At 37.3% G+C, this 16303-nt stretch overlaps 1 protein-coding gene across 1 annotated transcript; it reads right to left on the reverse strand.

The window, feature by feature from the left end:
- Nucleotides 1–11020: 11020 nt before the first annotated feature.
- LOC139151992 (mpv17-like protein) lies at nt 11021–14441 on the reverse strand. The gene is made up of 4 exons (XM_070725066.1): nt 14041–14441; nt 12031–12131; nt 11560–11658; nt 11021–11317 (listed from the first exon to the last, which is right to left on the reverse strand). Exons 1-4 carry the CDS (start codon nt 14333–14335, stop codon nt 11297–11299), a joined length of 516 nt encoding a protein of 171 aa, XP_070581167.1. The 5' UTR covers nt 14336–14441; the 3' UTR covers nt 11021–11296.
- Between the last annotated feature and the right edge of the window lie 1862 nt (nt 14442–16303).

Here is a 16303-nt window from a genome sequence, read left to right on the forward strand (position 1 = left end):
TGTACTTTACCTAAAAACACAGAAAGACAAAAATCACATGACCATAGAAATATTTGTAAAATTCTCAGCGTGGGTGGATGAGTCAGATAGACTTTACCCCGAGGACATCTGAAGACATACTGGCTTTGGTTGCATTTTCGTGGATGTAGGGTATGCTAGTGAGTATATGCGTCTGCGTGTTTGACCAAATACGTGTCTTGTGAAATGGCAACAAGCGAAATACATTAGTTATTATTTCATTACAATGATGCTTTTAATACGTGGATTTCGATTTTCAATATTATTTTTAATTACATGGTCCTTTCGTCAAAAGACGTGTTAAGCGTTTCAGACAGCCAGAATGGTTTTCAAGAGAGATTTCAGATGTTATGAAAATGCGTGACAAGACTCTTAAACGCGCTAAATCATATGATCCTCATAAGCTTTGCTCTGAGTATAAGGTTTTAAGGAACAAAGCTGTTCACCTTATTCTAATCCTGCTGTTATTTGGCGAATTTATGATAGTATCATTAACTCTAATACTTGTAAGAGCCCATTTTTTGCTAAAGATGGATTGTCCTTGAGTAAACCAACTGACATTCCAACGCTTTCATGAATTATTTTACAAATATTAATAGTCATCTCGACCATTTCTCTTTTTCTGGTAATTTTGTAAAGTTACAGGAATTTGTTGATGATTTACTCAGAAATCAGCATGTTTTTAGAATCCCTCCTATTTCAAGTAACTTTGTCTTTTCTTCGTTATTGAAGGCGAAGTGTACTGGTTCAGATAATGTCCATTGCAAACTCCTGAAAATTGCTGCTCCTGTAATTACTGATTCTCTTCTACGTTTATTTAATATGACTTTATCTCAGTCTGTTTTTCCAAACGCCTTTAAATGTGTTAGAGTGGTTCCATCGTACAAAGGATCAGGAAGTGTCGATGACTTTGCGAATTATCGTCCTATTTCTATCTTACCATGCAGCTCTTTCGATACTTGAGAAACATGTTCACATTGCGCTGTATGATTATTTGTCATGTAATAGTTTGCTGTTAGATAACCAGTCTGGTTTTAGAAAAATATTCTCGTGCCAAACTGCTTTATTACGCCTTACAGATGATATTTTATATAATATGGATGACGGATACCCAAATGGAGTACTCTTGCTTGACCTCTCAAAGGCTTTTGATGTAATCAACCGCAACATTCTTTTGAAGAAATTGTCAGTTTATCGTGAAGAAATTGTCAGTTTATCGTGTATGTGATGAAGCTTTCAGTTGGTTCAAATCTTATCTTTCCAATCGTCATTTAATCGTTAGCTATATGAGCGGTATGTCTGAGACAGCTCTCGTTCAAGCGGGCGTCCCACAAGGCTCTATTTTAGGCCCGCTCTTATTCACACTTTTTATTAATGATTTATCATTATCTGTAGTTTCTTCTCATTTACATATGTATGCAGACGATCAGACGTTGCTTGCACGTGGGAAATCCGTTGATGATTTAAAGAGTACCATAAATAATTAGATATTATTCCCTAATATTTTTCTTTGTTCAGCGAAGGAAAATACGAGTGACGTAATGACCGTGTCACCACGAGTCGAAGACGAGTGGTGACACGGTCATTACGTCACGAGTATTTTCCGAGCTGAGCGAAGAAAAATATTAGGGAATAATATACTTATCACATGCACAAGCCAAGAATTCGTTATTTTTTGCAAAATAAAATAAGTTTTCCATGACGATTCCGCGTTTAAACTTTTGAACTACTTTAGGAATAAATATCAGTACGGCCGTGCACAGGTGTCAATCATTTCCAGTCGTCCGTCGTGTGCGTTAGCGCTCACGGTCGTTCGTGTGTGGAGCAAATGACAGCTCTCGGTCTACACGTAGGCCACCTTCCGCAAAGTTATACTCTATTTCAAAGATAGCATAGTCCTAGAAATTTATCACAGACGCAGATACGCTATTTTTCGGGAGCAAATATCGACTGAATCTCGACTGCGCGAACACTGTAAACGTCGCGCCTAACCCTGTTTGCAATGCTTACGGAACCCACGGTATACGCGACCAGCTTCGAGTTCGTTGTTTCCGCAAATTATTCACGGAATTCCTTCGGAATATACAGGCGGTACACTCTTGTGTTTACATTGTTCGGATTAGTAATGTCGTAGTCTGTGAAAATATCGATTTCATTACATGAATTTTGATCGTGGGAGAAACATCGGCCGCCATGTTGTTTGTTTACATATTTACAAGCACACCGAAGATCGATAAAAAAAGGTCCGACACACAAAAATTGATGACATAGACGGAGGTTGTCGTGACGTACTAGAAACTACCAGAGTATAAATCACCGTATTTTTTGTTCAGAGACGACAAACTTGGCTTTTGTATGAGATAATGATGCTGTACCTATCAAGAGCTGGATTTCTGTAAATTCTATGCGCCTTAATGTTAAGAAAACTAAGAGTCTTTTGATTACAACTCCATATAGGTGAAATCGTTTAAATGATCGTGATGTATCGTTATCTGCAGTCATTCATGGATTTTTTATACCATGTGTTTCTGCAAAGGTTTTAGGTGTAACTCTTGATGAAAGCTTATCTTGGAATGATCATATAAATTGCATGTGTACATCGTTGAGCAAAAGAATTGGTCTTTTACGCAGGGTACGTTCTTTTATACCCATTGATTATCGTATTATTTTATACTATGGTTTAATGCAAAGCACATTAGATTATTGTTGCGTAGTATGGGGTAACAGAACTGAGAAAAATCTGGAGAAACTTTTTACACTGCAACAGAGAGCTTTGCGTGTACTTTTTGAATTGTCCTATGATTTTTCCTTCTGTTGAATTGTTTTCTGTATTCTGTTTTGTCAGTTAGACAGAGAATTTATTATTTCCTTGCAATTTTAATCTTTCGTTTTCTGTATTCTGTTTTGTCAGTTAGACAGAGAATTTATTATTTCCTTGCAATTTTAATATTTAACTGTGTGACAGGTAATGCTACGCAATATATTTCGGATATGTAAATCTTCCGAAGTAGAATTCACCAATATTATACACGTTCTGTAGACAAAATGGATTTCAATATTCCCAAAGCAAATATATGTATGGGTCAGAGAAGTTTTAAATATCGATCTTCGCAAGTCTTGAATTCGTTACCCAGTGCATTAAGACATGCTCCAATATATGTATGGGTCAGAGAAGTTTTAAATATCGATCTTCGCAAGTCTTGAATTCGTTACCCAGTGCATTAAGACATGCTCCAAATATAACAACGTTTAGGTGAAAGTGAAACAATTCATAAAAGAAAATGGCCCTCTGCAATTAGTTTTTGTTCTTTGTTTTTGAGATTTTTTCTTTTTGTATTGATATTCTGCTGCTTTTTTCTATATATATTTGAGCCCCGACGAAAGTTACTCTTTGAGTAACTCGATCGCTCAGTAAAAGTGTAAATAAAACTAAATAAATAAAAAATACATACATAGATCCTTTAGGATATATCATAAGTAACTAATGTGAAACTCTCCCGAGTGTGCAACGATTTCTCTTAAGGAACTGAAGGTACATTGCTCCTTCGGATAAACATTTCATACATACATTTAGAGAATTATTTATGTAATTACTGGTAAAAATTTTTGCAAGCTCCTGACTCGGTGGTACAATAGTAATGACTGCGTTTATAAATCGTGATCGAATATCATTGTACTATCTGCACTCAAAGACAAAGTGAAGTTCATTTTCCACAACATTTTCTTTCTTTAACTTGTAAGCTGGCGGTTCGATTCTCAGAGGTAATGTTCCGTTGTGCAGCCTTGCGATCACTAACCTGAACTTACGTGGAATATTATACAATAAATAAGGTTCGGTAATATAGCTATGTTAAAAAGTACAGTAAGTCTTAAATTTTGGTTGGTTTAAACAATTATATCTCCGATTTACAAAGTTTTTTGCTTTCAATTTCTGTTTTGCTTGCTTAAGAATAACATTGATACTGATATTTTGATCATTTCCAGACTCACACAAATGTGTAAGTCAGTAAGTCCATCTTCTCTAAAGACACGTTTTGCTTTTCTTCAATATTTGATCATTTAGAATACTCGTTTTGTCAATCTAGTATTTGGTAATCTCTGTATAATCTAGCCCATAATCGTATAACATCTATCTTACCTATATATTCACTAGACGCCCATCCCGTGTCACCATAAAGTGACGCAATAGGACTGGAAATTCCTACTCCGAGGAATGAACGTATTGCACGTTGTTTAACTTTGTCAATACTATTGATTGCATTCCTCAGTCTGGTCACCTGCCCCGTTTCAACTGCTGGCTTCGCTGCTAACGAACATAGGGTCAGGTATGGGCTATTGTAAGCATGGCTGTCATTGGTCAATAGTACGAGCGAAGCGATTGTATTGAATTTATTTCCAACTTGGAGCTACCTTCGAATTTAGATTTTGTTTGCCCATTGAGCAATTTTACCTCCAAAGGAGACTTAAAGGTGAGGCCGTGCAAATAACTTCAACATGCGATGTTTCGTGGTCTAATTTCAAAGCTTCCCATTTTTCAGATATGCTGATCACATGATCATGCCAGGTGACGGTGCTCATTAATATGCAGTCAAAATTATGACTGAAACGACAGTCCATACCTGACCATATTTCGTTAGCAGCGGAAGAAATGGGGCAGGGGACCAGACAATGCATTCCTGTGGTAAACAGCTGATGCGTAATCAAGAATCGGGACTACCAGTGTATCAGAAAGTGTTGAAAACATCTGGTATAAATACATTCCATCTTACATTTTACACTTTGCAATTACAATACCAATAGATTTTGACGCTGATTCAGCAAGGTGGGAGGCTGTAACATTCAGATCCAAATGTTCGCTGAAGTATATATTTCTAAATATTTATAATTTGTTGTTAAACTAACACACATAGGACCGCAGTTAAACTGAATTTTTGTACGCGGTGTACCATTTTTTCCTGAAGTAAACAATTAAAGTTTTGTCCTGACTTAAAGTTCCATTAGCTGTATCTTCTGGCGATTTTTCCGTTAGTTTTTGATTGAAATGCGGCTGACTCGCAGCGTGTTTGCAAGGTTATATCTGATTGGTCGATTGTCACTATTCACAGCCACTTAGGGAGTCTATTTGTATTGTTTTCATTATATTGGTAAGATTCAGCAACCCAATTGGATAACAGCTTCGATATCGCTGCGAGTCGGCCCTTGAAATGATCACTGGCTCATGTTGAATAGCCTGTCAAATAACAGAGAATCGCATATTATTCGGAAACATTACGTACCCTACAACTAAATAACATGTGATTTACAACGAAAATTTCATTTTTGTCCGGACAGAAATACAAACTCTGTTGACACGCGGATTGCAACGTAGGCATTCTTCTGCACCTGTGCGAGCCATTTACAACAATTTCAAAATAAATATTCATTACTTATGCCCGGTACATACGTCGTAGTCCATTGTCCGAGCACGTTGCGTAGCCAGATGTCTGGCAATCCACGACGCAATGTTGTTTTGATCCTGCAATAAACGTGAACTTGTACATCTCGCGTGATCGCGGCGTCACCATATCTGCGTTCTCCCCAGCACGCTGAGCATGCCAGACGTCAACAAACGAGCTCGGAAGGGCAACACGTTTGAACAAAAATTAGCAGTTTTATGTGGCTATAACATCACTAATCATGTTTGTTGCTTCGTAAAACAACATTTTGCTACAAATATGAGCCTCCAACATGGAATTTTCCGAGGTAAAAAATGGTCAAAAGTTACAAATAATGTCCTGACTTAATCTAAGTCTCCATTTTACACATTATTTGTGACCCTGTCAAGTAGACGTAACTTTTCTTCCTAATCAGCCAACGGGACAATATCATCTGCGTACAATAACATGTTAATTTTATCTTCACCAAGTTTTTTACCGACACTAGATTGATTCAACTGTGTAGGTAGATCATTTATGTACATTGTAAAAAGAGTTGGTGAAAGACTATCTCCTTGTTTGACACATATAAAGGAGGAAACTGTCCGTTGTTTAATTATTAACTTGTACTCTACACGAAACATAATTTTACAATGAACGCAAAATATTCAGGAATTTCCCGAGACTTTACTTTTGTAAAACTTACACCATATACAATTCCCCTCCACACCATCAAAGGCCTTTATCATATCAACATAAGGTACTGCTCAGTTCTACGGCCTGGGGGCGGTGGATTATTTTTTGCCTACGTCAAAAAGTGGCTCACCCCCCTGTTCCAAATTTTAAAAACATCTAGTTACCCCAATTCCAATTTCGACAACGGTAAAACAGAATGTGGAATGAATATATATATATATATATATATATATATATATATATATATATATATATATATATATATATTATATATATATATATATATATATATATATATATATATATATATATATATATATATATATATATATATATATATATATATATATATATATATATATATATATATATATATAAATTTTAAACAGTCATTCTGTGTTTTAATGAAATTGTTGACATGTCAGTAGTAAGATAGGAATTTCAAATTGTCAATTTTTTAAAGTTTGAATACAGTATTTTGAATGAGCTGTGAATGTATTTCATACTTTCTATACTTAACCAGATGTCCTGAACTGTTATACAGAAATGGATGTCAATCATTAATATCAAAGAGGAAAAAGCAGTAAATCAAAAACTTTGATGGGTGTTACGACTTTGTCAAGCATGCGATTAAATCTCCTGAGAAGCCATAGAGAGCTATTTTAGCCAAATCTGATGTGTGCAGTGCCTGAGAGAACCTTTTCTTTATACATTGAAACCGTAAAACCACAGCAATTGAAACCGTAAAACCACAGCTAACAATGACGAAAACTGCCACGGAATTTGTCACGCTTTTCATAGGAACTGCAGATTTCATAATGGTACACTTTCACTCAACAAACATCAAGATATCTCTGACATATATCTCTGATTTATTAAAGTACGGCGCCCGAAGGGCGCGCTTAAAAATATGAAGCATCTTAAAATCTCTGATATATGTCTGATATATTAAAGTCATGGGCCGGAAGGGCGTGATATATTAAAGTTTGATATATTAAAGGAATGCGCTCGATGAGATCGCTGAAAAATATTGAACGTATAGAGATATCTCTGATATATGTATGTCTGATATAGTAAAGTCGGGCATACTGAAAAATATGTCTGGTTATTAAAGTTACGCGCCCGAAGGTGCGCGCTGCTAATGCAACTGAATGATGAAATATTTGTGGCTGACACGATGCATTTTAGGCAGTTTAGCCCACATCAAAATTCAAAAACACAATGACTGGGCATTTCAAAAACATGGTGATCCCCGCCTGTCACCAAGGTCAATGAATTCTTACTTAGTCTTTGTTCGATAACTGAATAAAGTACAAAAAGGTGATCCAAACAAGGTCTAAGTTTTCTAAACCAATTCTGTTCGTCGACAATTTGCCATATTTCTACCTAGTTAAGCAGGCGGTTATTCAGTATTGACGTGAATATATTGCATACACATAATATCAAAGTAATACCCCTGTAGTTCAATGGAATACGTTTATCTTTGTTACCACTCTCCGGACTTGGACAAACAAGACCTTGTCGCCAGATTGAGGGTATAATACCGGAATCAAAACATGATATGAGTAAGCTGTGGACCAGTTTTGTCGCGTTTTGGAGTAAATGCTTTGCTAGTTTTTGCCTTCTTTATAGCCTTTTCAGTTTCAGCCAATGTTATTGGCTTGCTCAGTTCTGTTGCGTAGTCTGGTGTGGATCACTCAGAGGGCGTCAACTTGTCCAGTTCAAGGTCGAAATCTTTCAACTTTTCACCAATTGTATCACCAATGTGATCGTCATCATAAAAACTCAATTTATCTTCGTTGTCAGCTACGGAATCCGTTGAACTAAAAAGGGCTTGCGAAGTCATCTTTCCCTTTGTTCAGTACAACATCGGGATCTGCACAAGATGCATCATTGTCCAATATTTCCATCGATATCGATTCCTCATACATTATTGAAATCTTTTCAGAAATCTTGCCCTCTTAGTGGATTCTGTGTTAACCTCTAATAACTTTTGCTGCTATTTTTGTTGTACAAGTGTTTGGTTCCCCTTACTTCAATAGCGTCGCAGAGTTACTGAACAACTTTTACATAGACAGTGAAGTTGATTACATCTTCGCCAGGTGAGTGGGAAGCAATGGTTAAAACTGATCGAAGAGGTCAACTTGGCGACGCAAATCTGGTTTACACAAGCTCTGAACAGAACTCTGAATAGACTGAGTAAGCTTATAGCGTCATTAAAACGTATAGCGATTGCAATGTCTTCTTTCACTTTGAAACCTTGCTCCACCATCAGCCCAAAAGAACAAGGCTAAAACGATGTTTATTACAAACAGTAGACTAGCCCACTAGCCGCTGGTTTCTCGGGCATACGCGATATTTACTTCGCGTTCATCCCGTCATCTAAGCGACAGTACGCCAAAATATATTGCTTCAATTTCGCTATCACCTCACTTTCAACGCAAGTCTGCTGAATTCTATTCATTCGGTTTACTCTGCTTTGATATGATTAGCCCACGGGCGCTTGACAAGTCTATACAGACAGGTAAAGATCTCCATCCTTTGTTTGGGCGCGCAATCGAGATAAGCGCCGAAATATCATGCGAAGTCCCTGGTCAGAATGTTACTAGTACCTAGCCGCTGCAGTTGCTGAGGTGAACCAGAGTTAACCGACCAAGGTAACAGTGGGCGACATGACTTTCTACTTCAGTGACGATGAAAGCCATAGTCAACATTTAGTAATTTAGGAGCTGTCCGCACAAAGACCACACGTTGTGAATTACTTTGGATAGGTCGGAGAGCCTCATGCCACTCTCTTCGAGTCAGTAACTTGCCACACGAGTTACAGTTTCCTACAACAGCGTGCCACGTTAAATCCAATGACAAAAGCTCGATTATGTTGCTGCTGACACAGAAATACTTATGCATGCTGTCCATTGGCCTTACAGAATGCGCGTAATCCTTGAACGCAAATTTTGATTTTTAAAATCAGTAAAAGAATAACGGATATTTCATATTGGTAAACATTTCATTTTATAGTCTGCATGATAAATTTTATTAGGGGATCGACAACAGGATCTATCTATCTATCTATCTATCTATCTATCTATCTATCTATCTATCTATCTATATATATATCTATCTATATATATATATATATATATATATATATATATATATATATATATATATATATATACACACACACACACACACACACACACACACACACACACACACATATACATCAAACACATATTACCTGGTCATGAGGGCGATACAGCGTCCGTTTGTCACACAGAGAGGCCATCCTTTAACAGAAATTTTCAGTAGCAGTAGTGTCGGTTTCTTCACAGCAAGAAGCAAGAATGTATTTCGCATTACACATAACGTCCTCGGTTGCACTTGAATCTTTGATGTCAATGAACTCTTCAAGTTCCTACGCTGTTGGAATGGAAAATCTTGCTATTACAGTCAGACATTCATCGCCCAAACCGGGTTCGCTTCGTCTTCTAATCATCCGCCATCGCTTCAAAGCTACAGACAACGAAGCGTATGGTCATGTGACCGGGCACTTTTCAAGGATAATTTCACTGGGAAAATAGTCTTTGGGATAAACATATCCTCTGACGTCGCTTATTTTCGAACCATAAGAAAATCAGACGTATCTACTTTCTCGTCACGTGATGTGTTCTAACGAATCTCGAAACGGAATGAGCGTGAGGTGTGTTAAAATTTATCATGTGACCTAGTTAGGGCGTTCACGCCAACTCACAGAAGCGGTTTAGAGCCATTTTTTAAAAAAGTCCCATAAAAGTGGCAAAAGTCTTGTTCTACTGATAGGAAACCCCTTAAATTTCGAGGCCTTACATTTATTCCGCTACGCGCATAAATATGGAAATATTTATGTAAACAGGCTTCATTCATAAACTATAACACGTTTACGCAGAAGTCAACACCACGTGTGACAAATCCTCTATATTACAATAAACACCATGATAAAAGATAGCAAGACTCAAAAATAGTCGCACGGGAAAAACTTTTAACTTTGCAATATGTTACTACAATCGTTATCGACCGAAAAAAGCGTCGATGGCACATAGCTGCTATTGACTTTGGTGGCGTGGAAGATATACACAGCATGATACCAGTTTGCAAGTCTAAAGGTTATCCGATGAATTCTTTTAGTATTTATGCTCACACTTGCAAGCTGCCTTGCATAGATACATACACAGACGTACAATCATGTGGACCATGCACAAATTAGACATGGTTATCCGTGGACAGAGGAATATGCATGTAGGTAGATACGCACAAGTACCAGTCATAAACTTGACGCCCATGAATTTGCAAAATCTGAGGTACTCTACACATCAAGATAGAACAATTTCATCTGGATAAACTAATTGCTGTGCTGACAAGATATTTCTGATTATTACGTCGTAATATGGAATATAAGATCGGCCGTTCCATCCACATTCCTTACTTCAATCTATATAAGACATTACCAACTTTACAAGGTAGATCTTTCAGTAGATCAGAAGGTAAAACTAATCCTTTCAGGCTGTTCTCTGCATCACTAACACACCATAGACTAAAGTAAGCATTTTTCACTTTAGTAAAACCTTTCATACTATGAGACATCACAGAGTACGGAAAGCTTGGACCTTACAGAAGGTATAAAACAAATGTTATCTAAGAAAGATATTGAACAATAATGCAAAATGACGATTTGGCGGTGTAATGAGACAGTTTCGATTAGGTGTATTTCGAGAGAGAATTGCAACAGGGAGACTTTCAAAAGATTCCATTGGAAGACAGAACTTGTGTAATGAGTAAAAAGTGCAGATTTAGGAGATGTAGAACATTTTGAAATGTCCTCTTTACATCTACATCATTAAAGGCAAACACAGTTTCAAATCCATAATTACAAACTTTAATGCGTTTGATTTTAATGGTAAATTTACTACATTACTAAACTATAACGGAACAATATTAATAAACTCAGGTTGCCCAATTTTGAAAAGTAAGACAGATAAGACAGGAACCCTATAACCTCGCAGCTCCTCTTTTCGTCCTGTCACATTGAGATTTTGTTGCAGCTTTTTACTTGTTTATGTATTAATTATTATTGTATGATCCCTTTTACTTTTACTTCCCCCGGGAATTGTCCGGTTGGTTCACCTCAGTCATGATGATACAGACTCACCCTGAAAAAACAAAATGTATCGCAAACACAACAATTTTTAAGGTTTAAGAATTACTAAGTCCAAAGAGGAATTGAAGAAATGTACAATTCAGTTGCTGGCCATGTTTTGTAATGAAAGCACTTTTCTTTTTAACTGATCGTCCGATTGGATTTTCTGTGGATACAACAAGTACATTTCAAAACGTTTGGTGAGGGCCGGAGCTACTGGCAGCTATAACATGTATGTTTATTGTAACAACTCACCTGCCTCTTGATGATGCAAAGGATATTTGCCCAAATGAAAGATGTTGAACCAACGTATACGACTCGGAATATTGGAGGGACTAGCCTGAAGTTAATAAACTGTGCAGAAGACAAAATAGAATCTGTCAACATTGATTGAATGAGATATTCACTCGTGATGTTACTTGTAGCTCTACGGTATCGTGTGGTAAGTTAAGTATATTCGATGTTTTTAGCTTTAAACTTGGTGAGCGATTACTGATTGTATCCTGTGTAGTGGTTTAGAAATGGCAAATAAAGTCATAAAATGACTGGCGGTCCTTGTGTAGGTCATTTGCATTAATGTCAGTGTATTTTGTATGCCGTAGACTTTCACAGTGTTTCAGATAATACCTCATTTCATACATAGTTGTTCTCTTTTCCTACGCGAAGATATCAACAACTCAAAATGAAGACGTCCATGTATAACTTTCATTATTTGCATTTCATTACCTGTGCTGGCACCCAGAATGCAAGGCTGGCAAGATATGTGGGTATAGCTTTCCGTTTGGCCTCAGAAAACAAGTCCGATTTTCCTTCCATAGCAGACATAACTGTTGGCAAGATATGAAGCGAGTCAATAAATCATGCGTTGCATAAAAATCATACCGTTATCCGATTAAAGTTTTTTGTACCAAGATATGTCAGAAAACAAACTCCTACATCTTCATTCTCTAATTAGATTTACTGGATTTTATATTTTGTTCATATATCCATTTTAACCTTATATACATGAATACCACCATGCATTTGTCGTAATTCGGTGAGAAAATATATGCGGAAGACTCTAGTTCTAACAACGAGTGATGTAGAACTTGAACTTATTTACTACGGAACCATGGCTGGGCCTCACGGCCCGGACACTGATACGTCGGAGTATCCCTTAAATGAGAGAGTATCGTGTCCATGAGTCTGTGTATGGGGAGTATGTCTGTCAATAACTCAGCTCTGCCTATTGGTGACTCTACCTCCGTGAGTGTGTCTTGGTTAGACCAAGAAAAATAAAAAGTTTGACTTTTAGTGCAGCAATGTACAGTCTTGACATATGTGTACAGTTATGAATGGAATGTTAGTGTCATTTAGTTTGTTTACAGGTCTGTTTTATACAGCAATGTGTTATGTACTATCGTCGCGTATTTTTGCGTTTATTTTTACCCATTTTTTTCCTAATGAGCAGAAAAAAGGTTGACGCATGAGGTCTAAATTGACGCGCGCGAGGATGAGAAACAAACTTTTTATTTTCCTTGGCCTTATTGTGTGTGTCCGTACATTCATAGTGTCGTGGCTATGCCAGATACCAACGCCATTAAGAAGACAATAAGATGGCATGCATTAACTTGATTTCTACAGACATCAACAAAGAAACAAAAGTACAAATAATCACTTGCCCTTGCGTGGCATGCTACTATTCAAATGTTTCAAGCCCTCGGTATGAATAATTTAAAACGGTAATAACAGCTAAATATAAAATGCACGATCGCTATTATTAACCTGAAAGATCCTCGCGTCTTTTGCGGGTAATAATTGGGCTCGTTTGGCCCCCAGAATAATAGTAAATAGCGTGTGGGCATATGGATGGCAGACTTTGTGCGTCTTCTTGTGACCTATCTTCGTTTGCCGTCAGTATTATTTTGAATAAAGTTCGTTAATTTTTACTAACAAGAACAACGCGCCGGCTTGGCGTAAAACGGAAATACAGAGACCAAGCATTGGTGTTCCAAAAATATTTGCTAAATTGGCTATCGAATAGATCCTCGAACTCATTCGAAAGAAAAATGTGTAGATTTAAAGGGTGTGAAATAGTATTTTTATGTTAAAAGTTTTGAGCGAAGCAAAAATGTTTACCGAAAAGGGTTTTCCGCGAAAGTAAAACAATTTGATTTCATACACAGGTTGATTTTCATAACTTAGGGCTCGAGAAAACAATATTTTTTCTTTCAGCGCGAGCCTGTATCATCGTGACTGGGTTAAATGTATTAACAAGTTAGAGCATGTGGTTGATTCCGTGCTGGTATTTCATGGTGCAAGCATTGTTATAGACCATATCGAGTGAAATTGCGGCGAGATGTAACTTGTCCAAGGACGCAAAGAGCCTGAAATATCAATTTTTGCGCCAATTTAGAAGATGACACATCCATACTTTTTAAATACGATTATATCATTTTCTAAATTTGTGTTTATTTGCGAACAAACATCTGTTCTTTGAAAAAATTTTCACATTTCTCACATGTGTAGCCTTATCTTAAGTTTTCAATTGATGCATGCATAGACACAAGTATTGATGCTTGTTCGAATTTCAGTCGGCCGTCATATCACTGTTTTTCTTGTGCGCCTTCAAGTGACATACATAAAATGACGATCTTCCGATAAAAGCGCAACCCGGGGTGCTGCTGTTGATTGAACTCATGTTTCTGTATACCTTGAGGTGAAATATCTTAAAATTCGATTCATTTTAATACGAACCAATATAGAAGCCAACGATGCACACGGGGGTCATAATCACTTGGTCTAAGCACATCTTCATTGTGACAGCCCTGGCTGCAGTACCCGGTAGAAATCCATCTAGAAGCTTATACAAGCCGTACATGGCGGGGCCGTTGAAACACAGCCCCCATATTCCGAACCGCTCGATTTTGGCAATGTCATACCCGTCGCCAATGACTGTCTGCTGGACGGACTCTGTTACAGAGTAAGTGGTGCCAAGAAAGACTGCGTTTCTGATGAGATGACTTTTAGCAATTCGTCTGAGTAACGCCATTGCACACACCGGCTAGTTTCACACTACGGTCAGCCTACAAACTGGTCACATTCTTTTGTTAAAATTAGACTTTCGCTCCCTTTTGTGCCTAATTGGGGTGATTACTGTTCGACGGAAACATCAACAGGTTGGACCTTATCAAATATCGTGCAACGGAAGTATCCCCGCGGACTGTACCATTATACTTTGGGGTGGCTGAGGAGTGTGAGAGGCTGCCGCTCGACCACTACTGATCTGTCACTGTTAATTTCCTCAAGTATGTTTCTGGTCACACGGCAACAAGGTGTTTGCACCGAAAGTAGTTAGATAAAGCCTTGCACTGAGACAAGTTCAATAAACTTTAAGCCTATTAGTTCAACTATGTACGTGTTCAATAAATCCTACGTCCTATCTGGAGGCTGAATTATTCTAGTAAATACATGTTTGGATTTTCTTAAAATCAGTTTTAATATGTTTGCCTTCCTTAAGTTTCGACATGTTTTTTTAATTATATCACAATCCAGGATATTGATGGCAATCCCCCAGACCCCTGAGCCGCCCCCAAAATATGATGGCACAGTCCGCGAGAGAGCCACGATACAGGGTACCAATCATTTTGACGATTAACTATACCCCTAAAACCTAAACAATATTACATTGTTGGATACTAGTTGTAGGGTTAGCTTATATATATATATATATTGTAGTAACTTTGACTTTCATTAGTTGTTTAAACTTATTCAACCGTGATGAGGCAACTGATGATAATATAGCAGGGTAAACCAGAATTTGAAAGGTCGTTGGTTTTGCTGTATCCGTAAAGTACACACATACACGTATTGATATTTAACTTTAATGTCCCAGTTGGGGTTCACAAAATTTTTGTGTGAGAGAGGGAGGTTACTCAAATTCATCATGATTGGCTGGGAAATTCGGAATTTCTAAAGTAATTACTAAGATTCCCGGGCCGTAAATAACGACGGTTCCCTTGTGGCTAAAAATTAGCTGCAATAATTGTAGCCCTCGGGCTATGCGCCGGCTTCCTCTGTCATGTTGGCTTTGTAGCGGCCGAGTCTACGATTATTCAAGTTGCAGCCAAACGAAGAATTTGTTGTAACTATAAAACTAATGGAAATTAATGTGAAAAGTTACCAAATATTATATAATACAAAAGCTATAGTATTTTGAATAACAATTAAAGCGATATAGAACTTATAGAAGTTTATGAGTACCTTTGCTCACTCAATTCCGGCCGGCAGACTTTAGTTAATCCAAACCTGGCCGGGTTAATGCGATTAAGAGCATCCAAAATGATGGTCATGAGATAGTATGCAAATTGGTATAGTTGTTATCATGATATGATATAAAATTACAGTATGAAAATAACCGCAGGAGTTAACGATTTAATTATCTGAACTTTTAACAAAGAGAAGTACCAAACAAAAAGAATAGCGATATTTGAATTTATGGTTATGACGTCTCCCTCCAATTAATTTTTGATTAGTAACCTAAAAGACTTCCTGATGAAGCACCGGTCGTGTCACTTTCCGGGGAAATTGGTATCCGTGTATGTTCCAAAATCACGGCACAGGGTGATTTTGCTCACCATCACTGTCCGTGGAAAAACTGTCCGTGGGAAAAAAAGAGGTTCTTTGCTCAAATATCCGACTAGTGAAATCATTGAAAAACCTATCAAATACTCAAAAGTTGCAAAAGACCTAAATTTGTGACTGACATGCAAATCATTTTCTCATGCTGGCATAAAACCCATATCTAATCACAAAAATCACAAAAGAACCATGGTCAAACTAAAACTGATCAGAAATGTAGAAATTTTATATATTATTGCCGCGACAGCACATAAACCCATGTATTCAGGCAATAATATATTTATTACATGTCTCTTCACATGTAATAATATATGATATTTAGTTACATGCAGAGCACTTTCAAACAATTTTACCATTATCGACCAGCACCAAACAGATT

This window comes from Ptychodera flava, chromosome 15 (assembly GCF_041260155.1).
Source record: "Ptychodera flava strain L36383 chromosome 15, AS_Pfla_20210202, whole genome shotgun sequence".
NCBI lineage: Eukaryota > Metazoa > Hemichordata > Enteropneusta > Ptychoderidae > Ptychodera > Ptychodera flava.